A 24,349-nucleotide genomic window follows, 5' to 3' on the forward strand; every position below is an offset into this window, starting at 1 on the left:
CGGATAGGAAATTATTAGAAGGGATGGAGATGAGAGATAAAACTTCCATTTAATCAGTGGTTGTGGAAGGTATACGTGGGAGCAAAGAAACACACAGCTGTCCCCTTCTGACAGTTTGCAGTGCTTTCCATTTTTAAATTGTCTCTGTCACAGTGTGATTTTTTTTTTAAAAATTACCTAATAAAAAATTATTATTTTTTACTTAAAATAGAAAAGTATTTACTTTTACTTTTTATGAAAAAAAAATCAATACGAATTTGGTTTTACATCTCTGTAATATTAAATAACGTTAAACTTGCCCCCCGCCCTTCCTACAGCTTTTGTTTTATATTACAGTTTTTTTCAGTCGCTAACAAGCGTTTGTCCAAACAGTTGTCACATTTGCAAAACTCTAAACACAATTAGCACAGCATCGGTCTGTTGTGGCCATACCATTCACACATTTCATGTCGTGTTCACCCAATATGCAGTCAGTGAACACATTTCCACAATGCTTACATTTTCTTAACAGACAAGCTATACCTCCCAACAAAATTATGGACTGTTTCTGTAGTATCTACGAATGTTAACACACAACATCCCACAATAGCAAAAACAATATTCCAAACCTTAGATACAGTATAAAAACCTCTGCTTCTGCAATGATATCAGTACAAAAACAATATCAATATCAAAAATAGATCTCAGCTGATAATAAACAAACAATTGAATAATTGACACACAGCTGATTTATGTTGGGTAAATTGGGCCAACCACAGCTTCTTCCATTCTGGCTTAGAGTCAGTGGGGTTTATAAGGCAAGACCTTGAGGAGTGATGTTTTTGGAAACAAAAAAAAGACAAACACTGTATTGTCTGGTCGAGGAAGAGTAGGAGCAAGGGGCCCAGGGAGAAGAGCAGGCCCAAGGAGAGGGCAAGGTAGAGGTGTAAGAATGCGTGGTGGTGGCATTCCAAGGGCTGCAAGAACAGTAGTCAGTGATGAAATTCGTGCCACTATCGTTGACCATGTAATCAACCATGGTCTTTCACTAAGAGAGGCTGGTGAAAGAGTGCAGCCCAATTTGAGGCGGTCAACGGTTGCCTCCATTATACGCATCTTTCAACAAACCAACAGGTAAGTATTGCATTTTACATGGATTGTTTCTATTCTCACTTGACATGTCAATATGGTCATACAGTAATGCATATGTTGAATTTTTTGTCTTTCTAAAGAATGCAACATCTTCCACCCTCTGGGGGAAGAGGAAAGCTCCTCAGTAATGATCAGGAGCTTGCCATTGTAGAAATGGTTACTGCAAATAATGCAATAAAACTGCGTGAAATTCAAACTAGAATTGTGGCGGACCATGAGATATTTGACAATATCGATAGAATCAGCCTCACAACCATTACGCGGACATTGTCCAAACACAGAGTGCGGATGAAGCAGCTCTACACTGTTCCCTTTGAGAGGAACAGTGAGAGGGTCAAGGAGCTACGACGACAATATGTCCAGGTATAGTGTATATTCAATCCAATGTCCAGTTCTATAAGCTTTGCACTTTGCAAGTAGGTAACCTACACAATACTAGGTTACAGTACAGTATGGTATACAGTAATAACATGACTTACATAAACTTTGTTTCAGAGAGTTATGGAATTGGAGGCCAACCATGCCCCTCATGAATTCATATACATCGATGAGGCAGGATTCAATCTGGCCAAAAGGCGTCGACGTGGACGAAATGTAATTGGAAAAAGGGCCACAGTTGATGTGCCAGGACAGAGAGGGGCAAATATTACCATGTGTGCAGCAATTGCAAATGCAGGATTACTCCTTCACAGATGTCAGGTTGGACCCTATAATACAGAGCGCTTGCTTGCCTTTCTCAATGATCTCCACCAGTGCCTGGTTCCAGAGCAGGGTCAGGAGGGTGAAAACATGAGGACCTTTGTAATTACCTGGGACAATGTGGCTTTCCATCACTCGCAAGCAATAACAACATGGTTTGAAGTCCACCCAAGACTGGTAAGTCTCTTCCTTCCACCCTATTCACCTTTCCTCAACCCCATAGAGGAGTTCTTTTCTGCATGGAGGTGGAAGGTTTATGACCATCAGCCATATGACCAGATGTCCCTCCTTGAAGCCATGGATGCTGGCTCCAGGGACATCACAGTTGACGATTGCCAAGGGTGGATCCGACATACCATGCGGTTTTATCCCAGGTGCATCGACTTGGATAACATCAGATGTGATGTTGATGAAAACATGTGTCCTAACCCTGAAGATCGCAGGGATTAGATGCAAATTTTTTGCCTTTTTTTAGCCCCCCTCCCCCTCCCCCCCTTTTTATCTTGGCTTTTTGCTGTTGTTTTTTTGTTCAGAATGCGCTTGTGTGTTTCATGGATATTTTGTTCACTGTAAGCAATACTGTAGAACTTTCTCTGTCCTATCATACCGTGTTTCTACTGTACCTCCTGTAGTAAACAGTAAAGAAACAGAAACTTGTTTGCTTTTTACTGGAATGCTTTTGAATGTGAACATTACTGTACATGTGGACATACAGTTACCAACCAAGACATTTCTGGTGTCAAAATGGTGGATTGCATGTTTCGCATGCAAATACCTGTAAAACTGAATCATAAAGGTCTATGCAGTTTTTGTAATGTCAATAATAACCAGTATTTTGAAACCTGGTGTACTTTGATTGACTGCATGTACCTTGTGAAGTGAAAACAAGTGTTATTCTTTGACAGACTAATTTCATTTTGAGTCAGATTTATAGTGTTTTTGTACAGTTAGTGTGTGCAGAGAAAGATGTGTTCTATTTTGAAATGAAGAGGTAGTATATATTTAACAAAATGTATTTTTGAGAAGAAAATTATCCATTTGGCCAATTGTGTTTTGTAGGTGTGAGTCTGTGTTAAGAGTTTAGAAAAAGTATCTGAAGTATGGGTAGGCGCTTGTTAGCGATTGAAAAAAACTGTAAATGAATAAATATCACATTAGAAACTGCAGCCAACATGTTGTTTCACTGCTGCCTGAGTCAAAGGCAGGTCAGAGGTGTTTAACTGACAAATAACTGGCCATTAGTTTCTCTCTGTGAGATTCCACACAAAGTAAAGACAAACAGACACGTGATGTTAAACAGGTGACTGTCTACACGTGTCCCTCAAAAACTTTCTGCCACTGGTGCACATTTACTCTTAGTTTATTTTATATTTTATCTTTATCTAAACGTTTCTGAAGACTAACAGGACTGCGCAGGACAGTAAGGAGCATACAAGGAGTCCACAAAGGCATCAACCAAACCTACCTCAGGACTCCATGAGCGGTGCCCTGTCCAGACTTTGATGAAGACCTACACAATATTAGCCAGTAGAGCTTGGAGTAGAGAAGCTATCTGTCTTGAACCATCCATCGTATTAATTTACTTTGCTTCCAAGGAGCCAGACTTTTGAGGTGGTTTTGAATAATAGTTCTCCAGACTTTCTGATGATCTTTTAAAGTTTATATCTTTACATGATCATTTTCAGAAGTTTTTTTTGTTTCAAGCATAAAAAGACACCTGGCTAAAGGGATGAAGCAGTGTTGTGTCTACACATAACAGACAACTTTCCAAAGAAACAATTTTAAAGTGCATCTTCAGATGCTTTACTTTGTGCATGTCACAAAAATGGGGCGACCGTGGCTCAGGGGGTTGGGAAGTGTATCTGTAACCGGAAGGTCGCCGGTTCGATCCCCGGGCTCTCTGTCCTGGTTGTTGTGTCCCCATGCCACTTTACCCTACCGCCTACTGGTGTTGGCCAGAAGGGCCGATGGCGTGATATGGCAGCCTCGCTTCTGTCAGTCTGCCCCAGGGCAGCTGTGGCTACAACTGTAGCTGCCTCCACCAGTGTGTGAATGTGAGAGTAAATGAATAGTGGCATTGTAAAGCGCTATATAAATCCAATCCATTATAAATGTAAATTTCCATGTCTTTAGTTACACAAATTGTCAAAAATACCACAGTTTGACAAGCATTAAATAGTATTCCTGCACCAACTACATGATTCAGCTCTTAGCCAAACAAATTTGGCATACCTCAGCAATGTGTGTATTGTTTTATTTATTTATTTTGAGGAAACTAGATATTTGGAGAATAAAAGTAGTAACATGTCACTTAAAAAAATAGGAAAAGAAATCCGCAAAGACTGATCCAGGGCTTGAGACCTTTCGCTGAACAGTGACGGTCTCAGTGGAAGTGAAGTCATTCTTAAGAAAAGAAAACAGGGAGAAAGCTGAAGTATGTCAAACTGCACAAGAACTGGACTGAAAATGAATGGCACTTAGTCTTATGGAGTATGAATACAACTTTGAAATACAATGAGTGTCTACACTCACTGTAGAACATGATAGAGGGTCTGTCGTGGTTTTGGGCTTCATTTGGCAGTTCAGTCCTTTCAAAATTGATGGAGTAATAAATGCAGAAAAGTCAAAGGAGCTTGCAAAGAAAAGCGTCTGGACTTCTTTAAGTTGCTTGAAGACGTTTCACCTCTCATCCGAGAAGCTTCTTCAGTTCTAAGGTCAAATGGTGGAGAGTCCCAGATATAAACCTAGTGGGAGTATCCCCCCACAGAGGGACAAAAGGACCCCCTGATGATCCTCTAATCGCCTGAGCCAAGGTGTGAAGAAGCTTCTCGGATGAGAGGTGAAACGTCTTCAAGCAACTTAAAGAAGTCCAGACGCTTTTCTTTGCAAGCTCCTTTGACTACGATGACCTGGATGACTGAGAACCTTCACAGACAAAATGCAGAAAAGGATTTCTGGAGCTTTCTGGTGTAGTAAATAAATTAAATGTATACATCATTAAATAATTAATTAAATGTGTCTTTCATTCATTAAAATGGAGATAATTAATTAAATATACAAATAATTAATAAAATGTCAATTAATTTCATTGTAAGCGTTTGATATGTTACTTATTAATGAATTAATTAAACATTTAATAAATTAATTAGTGTCACATTTCATTATTTATTTAAGGACGCGTTTATTTGATTGGCAGGGAATGAGCGCCTTATCGGTTATGTAGTCCTCCTCCGCGACTGAGGGCGCTGTTACATCCCAACAGCGTGCTGACGTCAGGTTTGTTGCCGGAAGTACCTCTCAGTTGTCAGAGGAAAAGCATCGAAATCCGGCGTGAGAGGCTGTTTTGGCTTCCATGTGGCACTGAAGTCAAAAGAACTGAAGATTTTACGAGTAACTGTCCGCTTATAGAGCAGCCATGGGGAAAAAAGGCAAGAAGGAGAAGAAGGTTAAGGGAGCCGAGAAGACAGCTGCCAAAATGGAGAAAAAGGTTTCAAAAAGGTCCAAACGAGAAGAGGTAAGAATTAAATCAAAGTAAAATAGGATGAATCGGAAAGCCCTATCCTGTTGCAAACCTTTTACGTTTCGCAGATTATTTATTTATTCTATTTATTTATTGAATCAAATTATCTTTAATATGAGGTGAGCACATAAAGGCGTTTTTGATTTCTTCTCCGTTTAACCTTTTCTGCCTGCAGGATGATTTGGAGGCTCTGATCGCTGAGTTTCAGAGTCTGGACGCAAAGAAAACCCAGGTTGTCGAGACGACGTGTCCGCCTCCATCACCGAGGTGAAAAACATAGAGTCAGGCTCAATATTTGGAAAATATAAATAAAATTCAGTGTCATAAGCAACATCACAGTGACCCACAAACAAAGATGCAAAACAAGAGATGCAAATTAACATAAATTGCACATAAAAATCACCAAAATAAGGCAAAAAAAACCAAAACAAACAAACAAAAAACGTGCGTAAAGAGATGAATGAATCAAAGATACAGAGTGACTAAAGAGCAGAGGTGGGACCAAGTCATTGTTTTGCAAGTCTCAAGTAAGTCTCAAGTAATGTCAGGCAAGTCAGAGTCGAGTCTCAAGTCACTGGTGTAAAAGTCCGAGTCAAGTCACAAGTCTGAAACTTTGAATTTCAAGTCCTTTCGAGTCTTTAAAAAAAACAAACGAAAAAATAATGTTGCAGTTATATGCTAAATGTAAATATTAGACCATGTAATTTTAAAATCTGTGTTTTTCTCAACACATACAAAATAGTGAACTTAGAAAATATACACAAATTGTGAAATTGCACCTCTTTAAAATGCAGCTCAATTAAACTTAGCTCCAAGAATAATTTTCACCGACAGTTCTGAGATAAGCTGCATGTTATTCTTGGATGCGGTTGTAGGACCAGCTTTAAAATCGCATGACAAAAATATCATACACATTAAAAAAAACTGTATCACCAACGTAGCCTGGAAAACATTTGCTAGTTAGATGAAGTCAGCTATCTCATCCTAGCATATTTATATGCATATTTATAATTATACGGTTCTTGGAGTGAGTGCATACACTCATGAAGTTTAGTAACTTCCGGTCACTGCAACAAGCCCAGGTACAGTTTACCGACGGATGGGTGCAGGACCTTGAAATGCACCGTGTAGAACGAAAGACCATCGTACGTATCATAAGTTTACCAGTCTCACAAATCGTCTTCATAAATACACATTCGTTAACCGTTTATTAATAGGACCTTTGAGCTCAACGGTAATTAATTGGTAGTAGAAATAATTTCTGGTACCCATCACAGAAATGTAGCAGTGACAATAATATTGTATGCTGTAATCGTACTGGGCAATTAGTGATACAAAAAACCTGTTTTATCCTGTGAATAAAAGTATGTGTTTTTGTCAATGTACCATAATAACAGAAGCGAAACGCAATATTGTGTCAGGACAATTTACTATTTATGCACAATAAATAAAGGAGCATAGCGCGACAATTTCTGTTCAGCGCCAGACTTGCTTGTAACCTATATCACCAGTTATGTTAAGAAAAATGACGCATTAACTACAACAGCAGACTGACCTTTGTGTAAATGCTTGGAGCAGACTAACCTGTGAGCTGGAGTGTTCTAGGACGTTATATTTGATCTTTGAATGGCTGCAATCCAGTCGCCTCTTTGTTACTTCGGAAACATGGCTCGAACAATTTCTCTTCCACGACGTAATCCGATAACAACCGATCTCTTTACCCGTCGGCTTTCCGTGGCTGTCATGCGACCGGCTATTGCAGTTAATAATACAACAGCTTCTTGACATTTTTGTGTTTCTTTTTATCGCTGTGTGACTGATTTTAATTGAAAGCTTGCGTGCGCTAGTACCGCTTGCCACGAGTTCCCAGAATCCTTTGCGGTTCTACCCGTGAATGACGTCACATTTTCAATCTCCATATAATATGCGTGTTAAATTTTATATTTGGGGTAAAATATCAAGTCTTTTCAAGTAAACCGGTTCAAGTCCAATTCAAGTCCCAAGTCATTGGTGTAAAAGTCCAAGTCAAGTCACAAGTCTTACAACATTTTTTCAAGTCAAGTCTAAAGTCATAAAATTAATGACTCGAGTCTGACTTGAGTCCAAGTCATGTGACTCGAGTCCACACCTCTGCTAAAGAGAGAAGCAAAACATCAACAAGGAATGCACAGTGACAGAAATTCACAAGAAATCACCAAAATAATGCAAAAGAAAGTGTGTAAGAGGGATAGAAAACAACCACAGATCCCAACCTTTGATTTTTTTAAAAGATATAATTTTCTATAATTTTGTATTTTTTATCGTGGTTTTGACGTAGTTTTGTGGTCAAAATTACAAAAAAACTTAGAGTTTTGGATTTTATATTATTCACTCAAATGACTTACAGTGTAAACAAGAGAAATGCCAACTCAATTTTTTGCTAGTCCCTGTCATGAATGAACAAATCCATTATTTATTAAATTAAATGCACTGAAATTAAAAGATTTAGTACATTATAACATTATTCCAATGTTATAAAAAGTACAGTTTGGGGGATTTGCTCCTGTTTAGCACCAGTGAGGACATTTTTCTGCCTCTTTCCACTTGTTTTCATTATTACCAGTGTTTTCTACACCATCACAAGTCTTCTGCACAGTACAAAGGATGTGCTAGTTAGCTGTGCACGAAGTCTGCAGTAAAAACACAAAAAGTTTAATTCATTCATTCATTCATTAATTTTGATGCCGGTCCAAAAGTAGAACTTCAGGGATCAATAAAAAAGGATGTGAATCATCCTTTGACGGAGTCGTTAATGAGTGCACTGAGTGCAATTTCACCAGAGTCCATCCAGTATAAGTTCAGAGATTGTATTCAAAACAACACATTTCAGCCAGACTGTGGTGCTAAAGAAAAGACTCGGGGACTATTGAAGTGAACAGGAAGAAGAATCGCTTGATGATTTACCTCTTCATGCTTTTTAGATTGAATGGATCCCTCTCTGCACATCCTGAGAAAGATGAACTCATCCTGTTTGGAGGAGAATTCTTCAATGGAAAGAAGGTAGCAGATTAGTCCAATAAATGATATTGTGCATTAGTGCTCAGTCGTGTGTACCAACCTTCAGTATATGTCTCCTAGTGTGAATGAGCAGCTAATTACACAGCGAAACAGTTCATCTAACACTCTTTTCACTGATATTTGTTTTTCTTGCAGTGTTGGTTTGTTATTTATTTGGTATTTTTGGTAGTCCACTTTTGCACCTTTTTCTATGTATTTTTCTCCCTGTTGCATGGGCTGCACCTTATTATTTTTATTACAACAACATCAAATGTCATCACACCGACCTGTGTCACTAAAGAACGAGTATGGGCCATCTTGTGTTCAAAGGCTGCTGCACCTGTCAGGACAGCCAATGCTAGTTTGAACCTGCTGTGTGTTTCAACTGACCCTAGCAACCAATCAGAGTAGAGACTAAACATTTTCAACAGAAGTTACCAAGGTGATTTTCGCAGGTTAAGAGAGAGTGTCTTTGTGATGCTCAAAGACCTCACTCACCGGTTATTTTTACTTCATAGTACAACCCTCCGCTTTCTGATTGGATTTTTTTCACAGTGTGTTGATTTCGAATTAAAAATTTTATAATTATTTGCAAGCATCACATGCTTAAATCTCTCCAGCCTATGGTTAATATGAGCCTAAGGCTTCCGTGGCTGATTTTGTGTGGACAGTTTTAAAACCCCTGCTGTGGTTTTCTGTTTTTGCAGACGTATCTGTACAACGATCTGTTCTTCTACAACATCAGGAAGAATACCTGGGTTAAATCAGAAATCCCCAACCCTCCTCCACCACGCTGTTCTCATCAGGTACACAACATCCCAGATGAAGAGTCTTAAGTGTCTTTTGGTACACAGTTTACAACTAAACATCTCAGGGGTTTCTTAGCATTTGATAAACCAGCAAACACCACACTTTTTCACCACACAGCCAGTACCTGGGTCAAATTTGTGCTGTCATAGTGTTGTGATTTATCATTTCAGCCACAAGGGGGCAGTCTGCTGTAGCACAGATCAGAGGGCAACTTTAAAACTTATCAGCAATCGCACATCATCACAGCAAGACAGCCTTTTACAAGGGAACCAGTTAAATCTGAGGACATCAAACTGTCTTATCTCGTGCTGTTTTTGCAGCCGTCTTCTTCCCCCCCGCCTCACTCCTCCCCCTCTCCTTTCTTTCCTCCACTCAGGCGGTGGTAGTTCCTCAGGGCGGGGGACAGCTCTGGGTGTTTGGTGGAGAGTTTGCCTCTCCAAATGGGGAACAGTTCTATCACTACAAGGACCTTTGGGTACTGCACCTTGCTACACACACCTGGGAGAACATCAAGTGCGTACAAAGGCTGCTAAGCATAGATGCAGTAATTGGAAGTTGTTGCTGATAGATGGATTGTGTAAATACAGAGTCTCAAGTCCAGCTGCTGTACAGATGTTATGTTAGTTTTTACTTTTCAGGGCACCGGGCGGTCCATCGGGCCGCAGTGGACATCGGATGGTCCTCAGCAAGAAGCAGCTGCTGGTGTTTGGAGGTTTCCACGAGAGCACCAGGTAAACAGGCTCACTGAACAGGTGTCATGGTGGTCACGGTCTGCTTGATATCAGCAACGGATGAAGTGACAAAGAAACTGAATCCACTGAAAATCAATCATTTATTATTTGAAATTAAATGCAAAAAATCTAATTAATTTGTGAAGACGTGTGTAAGAGATTGCGTATATACCATTCACAGCAATCTGAGGACATCAAGCCTCCTTATCTCACTCTGTTTATGCAGATATCTTCCTTCCCCTGCTTATAATGGAAGTTTAATCAGGCTGCGAAATGTTGGCCGGCTCAAAACTGTGTCAGAATTTGACTCGTCGATCGTGGGGACTGGTAAATGAAAATCACTTCAAGCATGAATACAACTCAGAATATATTGCTCCTAAAGTTCTACTGCGTTCCTTTACTGTTAAATAAATAGATAAGGAGCATGACAGTAAATTAGAAGATTGCGTCGGCATTTGGACATTGCTCGGTGTTTGTTTCAGACTCTTCTTGTAACATATTAACACTTTTTGTGGACAGAAATTTTATGTTTTGGACATACAATCTTGTGAAAAACTAAGTACACCTTTACTCCTTCCAGTCAAATGCCTTTGATTAACTGATAATCAGCACCTCTATAAAAGCACAGGTTTTGTAGGTCTGGAGAATTCAGGTGTTTAACACATTGTCAAACTCTTCCCAGCAACTTAACCCCAATTTCAGTCTGCAATGACATGACAATAAGAATGGGAATGTACAAGAGTGGTTTGTTTGGAAGGGTTAGCAGGAGAAAGCTTCTTCTCCCCAAAAAGGGCATGACAGCAAATTGCATCTAAACAAATCACGAGATTTCTGGAATAATGTACTTTTGACCGACAAGACCAAAGTATAGAGCTATTTAGACTATGCTTAGCACCTTTTGGAGAAAACTAAAGATAGCATACCTGCGCAATTCGACCATGAACTACTCTGTGTACTAAAGTATTCTAGATTCAGATGTCAGGCCATCAGTCCGACAGCGAAAGCTTAGATGAAACTGGGTCGTGCAAAAGGACACTGATCCTGAGCACTGCAGCAAATCTGCTACTGAATAACTTCAATAGAAAAGAATCGAGGTGCTGCAATGACCCAGTCAAAGACGGGCATTAAGAGAGGACCTCTATCTATAAACACATTCCCACAAACCTCAAACTGAAGCAATGTTGCAGAGACGAGTGGGCCAGAATTCCTCCACAGTGATGTGAGAGATCGATAAAGTCATACAGAAAATAGTTCAAATTGTTGCTGCCCAGGGTGGCTCCACAAGCTATTTCATTAAACATCCACCGCTGCTGACGACAGTAGTGACACTAGCTGATGCATCTGTGGATCCCTACAGTTTTTCAGTGTAAAAGCCCAGTGTCCTTATGCTCCCGCCTCTGCCTCCTCACCCTGCAGGGATTTTATCTACTACAATGATGTCTACTCTTTCTCCCTGGACACCTTTTCTTGGTCACGCCTCTCTCCATCAGGCTCCGCCCCCTCCCCGCGCTCTGCCTGTCAGATGACCTCCACTCCAGACGGCATGGGCGTCATCATCTATGGGGGATACTCCAAAGTGGTGCGTGTGTCGTCTGACAGCCTCCCCCGTATTGTTGTCATTTTTTTGTTGTACAGCCTGATTAAACTGCGTGTGCGTTCATGCAGAGGGTCAAGAAGGATGTCGAGAAGGGGACCATCCACTCTGACATGTTCCTTTTGAAACGAGAGGGTAAAGATGGTCAAGGTACACAACACTCAGTTGTTAACGACAAAATCATTCAAGTCTAACGATGTTGCTCCTGTCCTCGTGGTATATGTTGTGACTTTTCCTCTGTCCTGCAGAGAAGTGGTCGTGGTCCAGACTGAACCCTTCTGGCAGTAAGCCCCCTCCTCGCTCTGGTTTCTCCTTGGCGGTGGGCCCAGCTGGGCGGGCGGTGCTGTTTGGTGGGGTTTGTGACGAGGAAGAGGAAGAGTCGCTGGAGGGCGACTTCTACAATGACCTGTACTTGTATGACACAGTGAAAAACCGCTGGTTCCCCGGTGTGCTCAGGGTAAGCTACGATCTATGTCTGTCCTGATGAGAGTGGTCCTTTCCAGGATGAAATTACCTCCACCTATAGATCTGAGTGGTTTGAGTGTGGAAACTGATACACTGTGGTGTCATTCATAATTGCTGTGTGTGCATAAAAGAAGGAGTAGTAAATTGAGATCTATAAAAGCAAAGGCTCTGAATTATAGCTCAGCATAAGCAATACGTCGAGCCACAGTTTCATACTTTCCTTCTAGATCCACTTTATCACAAACATTCAGCAGCTTTGAGCTCATCTGGTCCATAGTTTGTATCGCATATATGTAGCCCAGTGCAGAGGAGGGGGTCTGATGGCATGCTGCTGTGTGTTCAGTAGGGCTGCCACGATTAGTCGACTAGTCACGATTATGTCGACTATTAAAATCGTCGACGACTAATTTAATAGTCGACGCATCGTTTGAAGCTTTGTAAGATCACAAAGGACGCAGGAATGAGTAGTAGGATTTAAGAGTGTAATAACGGACTGAAACAGAAGATGGCAGCACTGCATGTACAAGGATGCCAGCTGCCGTTAAACCCCGAAGAAGAAGAAGCTGTGTCCCAGAATTCATAGCGCAGCTGTCAACAATGGCGGCAGCTAGTTAGTTTTAACTTTACTCTTATTATCCTTTCTGGGTCACAAAAAAAACGTTTAACATATTTTCAGGCGAGAATGTAGCTGTGTAAACCTCAAATATCTGCTCAGTTTATCAAGACAACACATATTTTCAAAAGCGCTCCGACGTTTTCGGAGACGTCTGTTACCCACTAGCTCGTTAGCTAGGCGGGGGCAAGGCTAACTAGAGCCGTGAGAACACCGGACTCCCGGCAAATCGTTTTCAAACCCACCGCCGTCTTTCGCTAGTCAGGTTAAACATATATATAAGTCACTTAGATAACTTAAAAATGTTATTGTTTGGCTTTCTTTAGTATTTTATTTGTTCCTGGGTAAATCGGTTTGGCTGAGATTAAAGTTATAGTTTTTGCACAGCTAAAACTGTCAAGCAGACAGCTGATTATCAGAAGCTGGAGAATATACTCCGGTGTCCTGTTATATTTTAGAAAGCAAGGAGTTTATTAAACTTCACCGAAACAATCTGCAAATTTCATTAAAAATTAATAAACTACCATCTTGTCTTTATTTTTAGTTAGCACAAACACTTCAAGCTGTAAGCTAATGATAGTTATATAAGAGCAGATGCTGCTGGTGCAATAAGCTGTACGCTGTACGTCCAATGGATGATGATCTGATTAGTCGACTAATCGCAAAAATAATCGGTGACTAGTCGACTATCAAAATAATCGTTTGTGGCAGCCCTAGTGTTCAGTTATAAAGCATCGCTGCTGATGCAATGCAGAATTCAGAAGGTAGGAAAAAAGACAACATCAAAGAGGAATAAAGAAATGCAGACTGTATCGGGGCAGGATGACGGTGCAGTGTTCAGCTGTCACAGCAGGAAGCTCCTGAGTTCAAACCTGCCAGCCAGCTGCGATCTTTCTGTGTGGAGTTTGCATGTTCTCCCTCTCTGTGTGGGTTCTCTGTGGGTACTCTGTCTTCCTCCCACAGTCCACATGCATTCTTTACATGGCCATCAATTTAATTTAGTTTTATATATGTAGCTCAAAATCACAACAACATTTGCCTCAAGGCGGCCATCCACCGCAACCAGTTGGGGCTGAGGGGGGTGGAAGACGGGAGAAAAAGCAGCCTGTGGAAGAGAGCAGAGATTAGTAATAACTAATGACTCCCTGTGCATTGTTAGATCCAAACCCAACCCAACTCGGTGGATGAATTTGGCCTGATGTGTTAGTGTTCTTATCACTTCACCAGCTGTAGTACAACATCTGTCTTCAATGGACATTTGGAGATTTTACAGGATTTACGTCACATCTGACACTTGCTGCTCTGATATACGTTATTTTGCACATCTCCATGAAACAGAAGTTTAAAAGAAAGAGCATTGATATGATCAGAAGGTTGGTGGTTCGATCCCTGGCTCCTCCAGTCTCGATGTTGCTCTCCGATGCATCCATCGGAGTCTGATTGTCGTCAGGAAAAAGCACTCAGTTTAGAGACAGCGCTTGTGAGAATGGGTGTGATTGGGTGAATGTGGCATGTTGTATACAGCGCTTTGAGTACTCTGGGAGAGTAGAAAAACGCTGTATAAGAATCTGTCCATTTATCATTACCATTTACTTTCTGTGTGCTCAGTTTTATTTGATTTCTTCTTTGTGTGTCTGTCCAGGGAAACAAGACAGAGAAGAAGAAACGGCGGAGGGTGAAAAAGGATATGGCAGAGGGGGAGGAAGCGGAGAGGGAGGAAGAGGAGGCAGCGGCACCTCAAGGACCCACTGAGATCATCAAAGAGATCGTCACTGAGGACGGAACAGTGATGACCATTAAGGAAGTGATTCCTGGTCCTCAGGTGCAGGAGGAGGAGGAGGAGGAAGAGGAGGAAGAAGATGGCAAGATTACACACACTCGTGCTAAACTAAAGGAAAGAAGTTCTCAGCATCTTTGTCTACCTAACTTCAGGGTCTTTTTTTTGTTTTTATCGTCATTAGGCTCGGCCACGGCCCCGCTCATCGAGCCTTGCCCGAGGTCCAGCGCCATGGCAACAGTGCGACAAGGCAAGCTCTACCTGTACGGGGGGATGTTTGAGGTGGGCGACCGCCAGTTCACTCTGAACGACTTCTACTGTCTGGACCTGCACAAAATGGACCAGTGGGAGGTTCTGGTCGAAATGGACCCAAGTGAGTCAGCCGGACAATAAAAGTCCAAAAGCGACAACAAAGAGGCCTTAAACGAAATCCGTCAGCTCAGCGCACATAATTAAAGCAGCCAGTGTGTGTGTATGTGTGTGTGTGTGCGTGCGTGCATGCGCGTGTGTGTGTGTGTGTGCGCTAACGTCTGAATATCCTCTGACGCAGGAGAGAGGTGCTGTTAAGATGGGAGTCAGGGGCGTGAGGTTTCATTTGGATTTATGATGGTCTCTCCACAGAGACACAGGAGTGGCTGGAAGAGTCTGAGTCAGAGGACGATGAAGAGGAAGAGGAGGAGGCGAAGGGAGCAGAGGGGGAGGAAGAGGAGTCCGAAGAGGAAAGCGAGGACGAGGAAGGCAAGAGATTATTCAGGTTCTTCGATGGCCGACACTTATGTGCTCTCTTTATTTATAATGAGCAACAAGTGCAGAGTCCCATTCAGGATGTGCATGACATCTGTTTATATTGTACACTGCCTGTTGCAGTCTAATACAGCAGCTTCATAAAGGTATTAATACTTCAGTGAAATGTTTTAATATTTTTCCCTGCTCATGTTTTCAAATGAGCATCGAGATCATGTTTCTTCATCTTGAACTTTACTTTGCATACGTTTGTTTTTTTCCTCATTTGTTTTAAGGACACACTGCACGCCGTGCTGAGAGATACCTCGTTTTCAGCTAATAGCTTTTTGTAAATCATGTTGTTGCGAAACTGTCAAACTGTTTTACAGACACAACTTGTGTGTTGTTTTTGAAAGGCCACGAGAACTGTTGCTTAAAAAATGACAAGAAAGTTCCTCCTGAGACATTTACACAGTACCGTATTGTACGTTATTTCATAATCGAGTTTCTCACCCACCACATCTGTTTTTAATCTCATCATTCTTGGTCTGTCGCACACACACAGCAGCGTGTCACGACATTCATACTAACAGTGCAGTATCAGGCAGTTTAGAAAGTTTTTTGAACGTTTAAAATTCTCATGTGCATTTTTACTGGCCTAGGAAAAACAATGTCTGTTACTTTATATACTGTTAATCATATTGATTTATATGTATATTAATAATCTTAAATCTATAAAATAATGAGCAGTGACCATTGTAGGATAAATATAGCGCAAAGAACAATAATTGCCTTAAAAATAAAATGTAGGTAGGAGCAGGAAGTAGGTATGGTTTCAGTGTTTGAGTCAATGGACATGTTTATATTCCATTATTGGTCCTACCTCTGCTCCCACCCAATCGTGTGGGGCATTGAGAGCACACAAAGCCGATGGCGCTGGGCTGGAGTGTGTTCGTCACAATCTGAGAAGTTAACCTGCAGCCACGTTTACAGCAATGTCCCAGATTTGAAGAACCATGACTAGAGTCTCTAGTGTGCACGCCAGTTTTTAATTACTCACACGACTGCTGTTACGTTTTCAGCCTTGATGCTGAGATAATGTAACAGAAGCTGTTGGGCTGAATTTAATTGAAATGAGTTCAGAAGCCCAACTTCCCACATTCCCACGTTTGAATCAGGATTTCTGAGCTGATGCGGTGATTCCAGGAAGTTAGAGAGCTGTGTTTTAACCTCTGCTTCTTGCCATTTTTCGGTCTTTCCACAGCTATACTCAGCACGAAGATATTAACTCTGAGAGAGAGCATCTGAACACATGCAGCGTTAGTGTCTCCCTCTCTCTCTGTTATGGACAGGTTTCTTTTGCTTTGCTTTTGCAGTTGGCTGTTCTAAACAACTCAACAATGCAAGCATATGCATGTGTGCAAATGGGATATTTATTTTGGCACCCAGGTGTAAATAACTCTGGATTAGTTCAGATTTCAGCTTTGTCCCTACACCTGTTTAATTTTTAAATTCTCGAGTTATCAGTCTCACAGATTTGGCTTTGGTGGAGCAATAATCCTTGTACTACTCCCTAGCTCCAAAGACATCAGCTCTGACATTTCTGGTAATGCTACCAATGTTGTATTTACAGATGCTAAAGAGATTTTTGTTAATAAACTACAGCTCTGGCTACTTAAGAGGAGATGCAACTGTGTTGTGGCTGCATCTGCTCAGTAACGTTAGTGTCTCTATTATGCAGGGCGCTCCCTCGTCTAACATCTGCACCTGACTGTGTGTTTCCAGATGAAGAAAAGCACCCCGCAGTGCAGGAGGGGGAGACGGTAACGGATTACCAGAACCGTACAGAGCAGTACTGGATAGGACTGGCACGTGCCAACATGGGCTCCGACGCCAAGGACAAGAAAGTTGCCAAGGTCGCCCTCGCCATGGCTAAAGTCTTCTATGAAGACCAGTAGCAGGATACGCAGAAGTGTGTGTGTGTGTGTGTGTGTGTGTGTGTGTGTGTGTGTGTGTGTGTGTGTTAAAACTTTTTTGTAATGGGTAAACTTTTATATAACATTCAAAAATGCCTTTTGAACAGTCTGGGGGAAAATAATTCAGTCATGAATCGATTACATTCACTTTTCACAACGAAAACAGTAACAAATACAAATGACTGATGGTTTGTAAAGGTCAAAATGTTCATTCATTTGAAATAAAATCACTTAATTCATTAATTTCACCAAAACATATTTAATGCTGACATGTTTCACACACTGCTGCCGACATGTTATCGTGTCTTTGAGTGTAGCTGAGCAAGTGAGCAAATGCAACCCACCTCCAACTCAGTTGTACTTGGAATTAGAATAACTTTATTTTCCACAGTAGAAAAGAAATTGTCTTTGGTTCACAAATCAATTCACAATAAAGATGCTGATAATAATCAGCGCACATTCATACATGCACACACATAAAGCCTCAATAAAACTATAGAAATATAACAAAGCATCTTGTTACTTGGTATGCTAATTACATTTGGCACCCTTTTACGCCTTTTTAGTAGCTAGAGGCATCCTATGACATCATCCTCAGGGTGTTAGTTCAGTATCAGAATAAAGATGGTGTTCTTGGTCAACAATGATAGACCGAGTTTTCCCTAAAACGGCAGTGTGATCCGACTCATCTAATGTGGTTTGTTGTTTACCAATGATTCTTCCAGCAGCTCCGACAATCCTGTCCATGTTGTTTCTATTTGCCAGAGTCAGGAAAATAGGAACAAACATAATCAGTGTCATAGCTGTTACTGATGACTTGTGTTTTCTGTGCTGGGTCTCTTTCCGCCTTACTGGCCATGCATGCGTAGAAAGGCAGGGAGGATGCAGAATAAAGCCACGCTGCAAAAATATGAAAATCAATATTCTGACTACACTCTAAAAACTATTGTTTAAGCTCAACAAAAAAAATTAACGCAACAGTTTCCATTAGTCTTTTTGAGTTATGATAACTTATGTTGAAATTAGATTGAACCAACAAACTATATTGAGTTACGGGAATTAAATTATCCTCCATAATCAAAGGTGATTTGAATTACCATTTACGTAATATTTGGTAGCTTAAAAACATATTTTTAAGTTGTTTACTCATAAAAATTATGTTCCTCCAATTACTTTTTCCACATTATTTGAAATGATTTTTAAGTGTTATGTAATTAATTACAGCAATTACAAAAACAATTTTTTAAAGTTCATTATTTAAAATATTAAGTTGCTGATTTTCAGTATTATTATCATCATTTTAGCTTTCTCTTATTTTTTTTTTATTGTAATAGCTTTTAAGAAAGGAATTCATTCAACATTTTTTTTTATCAAATAACTTTTTTATTTTTTTAACAGTAGGCATTTCAACACTTTGTATTTAAAAAGTGAAAATAAACCAGAAATTTAGATTTATACCATCACAGCCAAGTTATAGAATATGCCTTTATGTATTTAACACCACAGAAACAAATGTGTTCAATTGGTAAAAAATCTACTTAGAAAACATTTTGTTGCAGTAATACTTCCATGCAAGTGTTCAGTAAATGTTAACTTTCAATGCCTACCAAACTTTACAAGATCTTGCATCTTTCTATTACACAATGTAGCAAACACCTTTAAGATCAATTTTACACATACAGGATTCAAAACAGTTAACAATTTTTGAAACAGAGTCAACATCTTTAACATAATGATGGTTCCATCAAGGTCAAGGAACAGCTTCTGAACAACTTCAAAAGTATATTTGCATTAGCTCAGATTGAGAGCATATATTATGCCCATGAGCAAAACACAGCACCATGGGAAATTCTGGCCCTCCATTATTTTTGTTTCCTCCACCACAATGGTTGCAGTCTTATGGTTAGATCCAGGGGTGTACCGGTCACTGATGATGGCAGTTTTCATCACCTGCCTTAAGTTCTTTGGTGTCCTTGTAAAGCAAATTTTAAAAAATAGGTTAGTGAATTATAGATTAGACTTTTATACTTACTGAATCTTAATGAATTCAGATGATCAATGGAACACACACACACATACACACACACACACACACACACACACACACACACACACACACAATGCTGAATTACTTACACCAAACTCCATGAAAAGGTCCTCGTCCTTCTCTCCAAGGAAAGTGATAAGGCAGCAGATGGCTACTTCTCTGCGTGTTTCAATTGTATTGTGCTATTTAAGAAAAAATAAAGTGTGAGTATAAAATACATGGGTGACTGACAACAAAGTGCATTTCAAAGCTACCCAAAGTCTAAATAGTTGTCCTACCTCAAGAAGCATGTCCTTGATCTGCCTGATTCTCACTCCCCTAGCTCCTCCCCTTGATAAAATGACATCCATCAGTTTTGGGGTGCAATGGTCAAGTGTAGCCATTCAAGGCTTACAGTGGTTATTCTCTTGAACTCCTCTTTTATCTGTAGACCACACAAACAGAAGAATTAAACCTTGCAGACTATTAGCTATACTGCATTAATGAATGCTGTAATACATTATTTAAAGAGGATAGAAGTGATCTAAGGCTACCCCAAGTTTTGAGGGAACAAAAACAATCTTGGTGAAGACAAGGGAGACTTCCCCACCATAACCGTGGTGTAATCTCTAATGTTTTAGCAACCCTGTTTTTGCAGAGGTTTCGAATTTACACATTGTTCACTCCCAGCCCATTTTGTAAAAAATGTGTCCCAACTTAACAAAGCACTAATGACCCTACATTATCACACTATACTAACTGCTTACATAAAGTCTTAATATTAAGTAGATTCACATTGTTAATGCCAGAATAATGCTATTTGAATGACATTAACAATATTTCACACAATCTGATTTAAAAAAAAAAAAAAAACCCAAAAAAACAAAACAAAGATAGCTACAGCTCTTAAGATCAAGAACAATACTTACTTTAAGCTGTATCACAATACTAACCAAAATCATTTACAATGTAATATTACGTATAGGTCATGCAAGTTTTATAAAGACATAAAATAGGTGAGCCAGATGGAAAAAAGAAGCCTCTAGGTTATCCCTCTGACAAAACTATTCACAGTTTAAGGCTTCCAATTTTGGTAAAAAGAAAAACAAAATCAGCCTAAGATCGAAATTAGATTGCACTGTGTAGCAAAACTTTAACCACGCTTTTCCTAGCCACAGTTGCACTCTCTAGCTGAAGACTTTTGTCAAATGAAATTGTTTAGGTTTTTTTATTTAAGAAAAACAAAACCTAGAACATCAGGCTTGAGATATAAAGAGGCTTTTTGTGCCATTTCCATGGACTTTCACGCAGCATCATTCATTCCTTTTATTCCAAAGTCATAATTGGGTTGGTGTGCCCTCTGCAGATGGCTGTTGGCAACAAATTTTCTTTCTCTCGCTTTGACTGGGAAAAGCAAACAAGCTCAGCTGAGCCGGGGAATGACTGCATTTGAGGAGGAGGAGCAGAAGAGCAGGGAAAGGTGGAGAGAAAGCCGGAGTGTTTTACAGGAAGATGGCAAAAGGAAAGAGGAGTGAGGCATGCAGGGAAGGATGAGAGGGCAAGTGCACGATGTCAGGAAAGACATCAGTCACCGTGTGAGCACCAGCCTATCCCTGGGTGACCTATTTTATCCTCCGTCAGCATAGCAAACAAGGGATGAGAAGAGACTGATGAATAATAGAGGAGGAGATGGCTGCCTTCCTCTCGTTCACCCTCTCCCCTAGTGCGACCCCACCCGCCACCCACCCCTCTTTTTTTTTTATTTCAACTGCGGTACAAAAAAAGATTTTATAAATAACTTAAGAGATTTTTTTGGGGTGTGCTGCTGACGTGGGGGGCACGTAGCGTGCAGTCGTCAGAGATACGTCAGCCGTGAGTGTGCGCAAGAAAGACAGAAACTTGTAGAATGTGAGTGCATCAGTTCGAGGCAGAGGGATATTTCTGGATATTTCTGTTCTCGCTGTACATTAAATTGCAAAAATAGACGTGCAGGGTTTTCATTCAGTCGTTTCAAAAATGCACACTTGTGTAATGATTGACCACGCAGAGGAGCACACTTATTGATTGCTTGGAGATATCACCCACTGTATGTACCGAGCAGATTGTGAGCAAACAGTGAGCTGCTGGATGAGGTTGCCTAACAGCGAGGAGAAACGGGTTTAGAGACAGATGTGGGTTTCTTTACTTTACCATCAATGTCTGAGCCAGTATGGAGGAACTGGCCTCTGACATTCCTAATGGCTGAAATTTATATCCCCGGAGCATTTAAGGAGTCATAATTCTCACTATAACGCTGACACACATGAGTGAAACCATGCTCGCCAAAGCCGTTTTCATACAGGCGCTGCAACTGCACACTGACTGTAATAGAAAGACTAAAATAGATTTTTTTAAAAACTGTAATTTGTTGTGCTTTGCTTCTTTTGAAGCTACAGATATCAGATATCCCTAATATGGCCATCTGAGCACAGAAGCTCCACCTACCTGCTATTAAACCCTTCTGATTGTGAGGAGCAGCCAATCACAACAAAGCTGGCTTAAATCTGGGGCGTTACGAGTCTTGCTAAGCTACAATAAAAATAATGAGTTGGAAATAAATAAAATGAGAACTTTAAATGTGGCTGGAGCTAGAGTGACCAGATGTCCTCCTTTGTGTGGGACTCCACACCATTTGTGTTCCTTCTCCTCTGTCCCACATTATCCTGAGGTAATGTCCCACATTATGAATGGTTACGCAGCACAAGCTCTTTTCTAAAATCTGGCTTTTACCCAGTGAGTATGGAAGGAAGGCATTTATTATTAGGAAGAGGAAGGTTAACCTGTCTAATCACTAAACAAAGGTGTGACAGTCTGTGATACATTCCTGGATAAACTATTATTTAACATAAAAATTTAAGATTACCGCTCAGCATTGCTGACATTTCCCACTTTGTCCCACATTTTTTTAAATGAGTGAATTAGCTGGTGGGGCCTTGTGGACTTAGCTAAATTATCCTTACATCAACCTGCATATAAAGATAACAAAATATGAATATCTGCTGTCTTGCTTTGACTAATTAATTTGCAGTTAATGTGAACCCTGTTTGTACTCCAAGTTTGGAGTTGAAGTGGCCAATCTCCACCCCTCACCGTCTGAGTGCCACTTTTATTCAGGGCTCCTCTTCATTCACTCAGTCTTCCTCCTCTCCTCACCCCATGACATTATCCGTGATTAAGCCAGTGCTGTAATTGAATCTGTTCAAATGATGTCAAGGATTTGTGAACCTTCGTTACTCTTTTGCTTCCAACTTCTCTAAATCCTAATCCATTTGTTGTGGTCAGGAAATCACACCAACCCAGTCTCACTCTGTTGCCCGCTCACCTGCTCACCTTCAGCCTTCCCCCACCTTTGTCTCTCTGTCTGCTGTGTTTAGAGGTCTAAGCCTTAATCCCTACCCTCAGTGATTTTATTACCATAATCTGGGTCAGAATTGGCTTAGCTCTCATAGACACTGCCATGCGGAAGGACAAAGACAACAACAGCAAAAGGACAGCAGTGTGAAGAAAGTGAATGGGAAAGGAGGACGCGATAAGTCTTGTAGGAGAAAGTGAGAGACACAGGTGTGAATGTAGTATGTTTTACATCACACATTGAAAATGAGCCACACTGGCATTAAACATTACATCCACTTGGAGGTGTTAAGTTCGCTGAGGTACACTTGAGGCAGAAATCACACAGAGAAGAAAGAACAGCGCTTCGAACCCCGGCCAGCATAGTGGACGAGTCAGCAAAAAGGTCAGCAAAGAACAATTTTGGTTTGTTAGAACTGAATCTAAAGTAGAAAAGGCTCTGTAGTGTCTGCCAGTGTTTTATGGTTTTCAAAGTTTTCGGGAGCAGCTCCTCTACCTGCAGCCTTTCAGATGTCAGCAGGTTCAGTGGTTCATACCTCTTGCCTCGTGAGCTGCTTATGCTCCATTGAAATCGCTTTCCTCACCCTGAGTGTGATGTTATGTAACAAGTGACACAAAGACATGGCCAAGTGGAGCGTAGCCCCAGCTGTCTTGGCTGCAATATCACAGAGAAGAAGTTGAATCCCGCTGGAACCAAACTCGGAGACGCAACTCTATGGCGTTATTTTTGTGACACTATTCTGAGCGCACGTAAAAAAAAAAAAATTGAGCGCATGTAAAAAGAAAATTTGCAGGTGCAAGTGTTGCATTTTGAGGAGAAATTTGTTTTGAGCTAAGAAAAGCTCAATTTGAGTGAACAAAATTCATTGCTGCGTGCAAAAAATTTATTTCAGTGTTTGCTATTATCCATACATACAATAGCACAATAGGATATTGCGTTTCGTCATTTCGAGCTGGTTGGAGACCAAAACAGCCAATCAGATTTTTTTGCAAGTCTGTGATTAGCTGGTTTTGTGGCACAAATATAACGGTGTACAGGAAGAGTTGAGCGCGCACAGGCAGAAATGTTGAGAGCGCAAGCAACACATAGCGAGCGAGCGCAAATGCAAAAACTGAGCGAGAGGGGCTGCTATTGTGTGTGTGTGTTTGTGGATAATAGCAAACACGGAAATACATTTTTTGCATGCAGCAATGAATTTTGTTCACTCAAATTTAGCTTTTCTTAGCTCAAAATAAATGCAACACTTGCACCTGCAAATTCCTTTTACGTGCGCTCATTTTTTTTTTACGTGCGCTCAGAATAGTGGCACAAAAATAACGCCATACAACTCTTTGGAGTGGCCAAAGTTGGTACAGCACTTCATGCAAGGCACCCATAAATATTACAGCAAAGCAAAAAGGAATGCTTTTCTTGGTACTTTACATGCCATTGCACACAAACATCTAATATTTTTAGCATTTAATATACCCCCATCCAAAAACACAAGAAAGAAAACAAACAAAAGGTAAAACCACATCTCTAGTCCATTCTGCAGCAGTTAGCTTAGCCTCAGTGAAGACCACGAGAAAACCACAGGAACTGAGGAAATTAAGCCAAAAATGAAATAACCCAAAGTGTATTCCTCTAGTTTTATTTATAGCTCATCCACCTGGATATTGGGTCTTAGTTATGGGTATCCCAATAGTGAGAGCTGTAGTCAATCTGCTCTGCTATTTAGCTAGCCACCAATCTGCTTTTATGCTGTGCTTGTGCTACTGTTGTCTTTTGGAGGATTTCTAACGGCCTGTTGTGTGGTCCAGTCTGTCCAAGGGACATTGTGCTTCAGTTTTAGTGAGTAAAATTAAACTATTTCATTAG

At 40.5% G+C, this 24,349-nt stretch overlaps 1 protein-coding gene and 1 long non-coding RNA gene across 2 annotated transcripts; one reads left to right on the plus strand and one right to left on the minus strand.

The window, feature by feature from the left end:
* The first annotated feature begins 5,109 nt into the window (after nt 1–5,109).
* klhdc4 (kelch domain containing 4) lies at nt 5,110–17,318 on the plus strand. The gene is made up of 13 exons (XM_085464568.1): nt 5,110–5,344; nt 5,526–5,617; nt 8,311–8,389; nt 9,094–9,192; nt 9,573–9,709; nt 9,835–9,927; nt 11,344–11,506; nt 11,593–11,671; nt 11,770–11,978; nt 14,242–14,461; nt 14,561–14,749; nt 14,998–15,114; nt 16,885–17,318. The coding sequence occupies exons 1-13, from the start codon at nt 5,246–5,248 to the stop codon at nt 17,055–17,057; spliced, it is 1,749 nt and encodes a 582-aa protein (XP_085320694.1). The 5' UTR covers nt 5,110–5,245; the 3' UTR covers nt 17,058–17,318.
* Nucleotides 17,319–18,924: 1,606 nt separating this feature from the next.
* Nucleotides 18,925–19,457, minus strand: LOC146706407 (uncharacterized). Its single transcript, XR_014921540.1, has 3 exons — nt 19,401–19,457; nt 19,212–19,304; nt 18,925–19,047 (listed from the first exon to the last, which is right to left on the minus strand). It is a non-coding gene; the product is annotated as an uncharacterized LOC146706407 (long non-coding RNA).
* Nucleotides 19,458–24,349: the final 4,892 nt, after the last annotated feature.

The sequence above is a fragment of the Copadichromis virginalis genome, linkage group LG7 (genome assembly GCF_057382275.1).
Source record: "Copadichromis virginalis isolate Kocher_CV1m ecotype Utaka linkage group LG7, C_Virginalis_male_GT1.1, whole genome shotgun sequence".
NCBI classification, from domain to species: Eukaryota; Metazoa; Chordata; class Actinopteri; order Cichliformes; family Cichlidae; genus Copadichromis; species Copadichromis virginalis.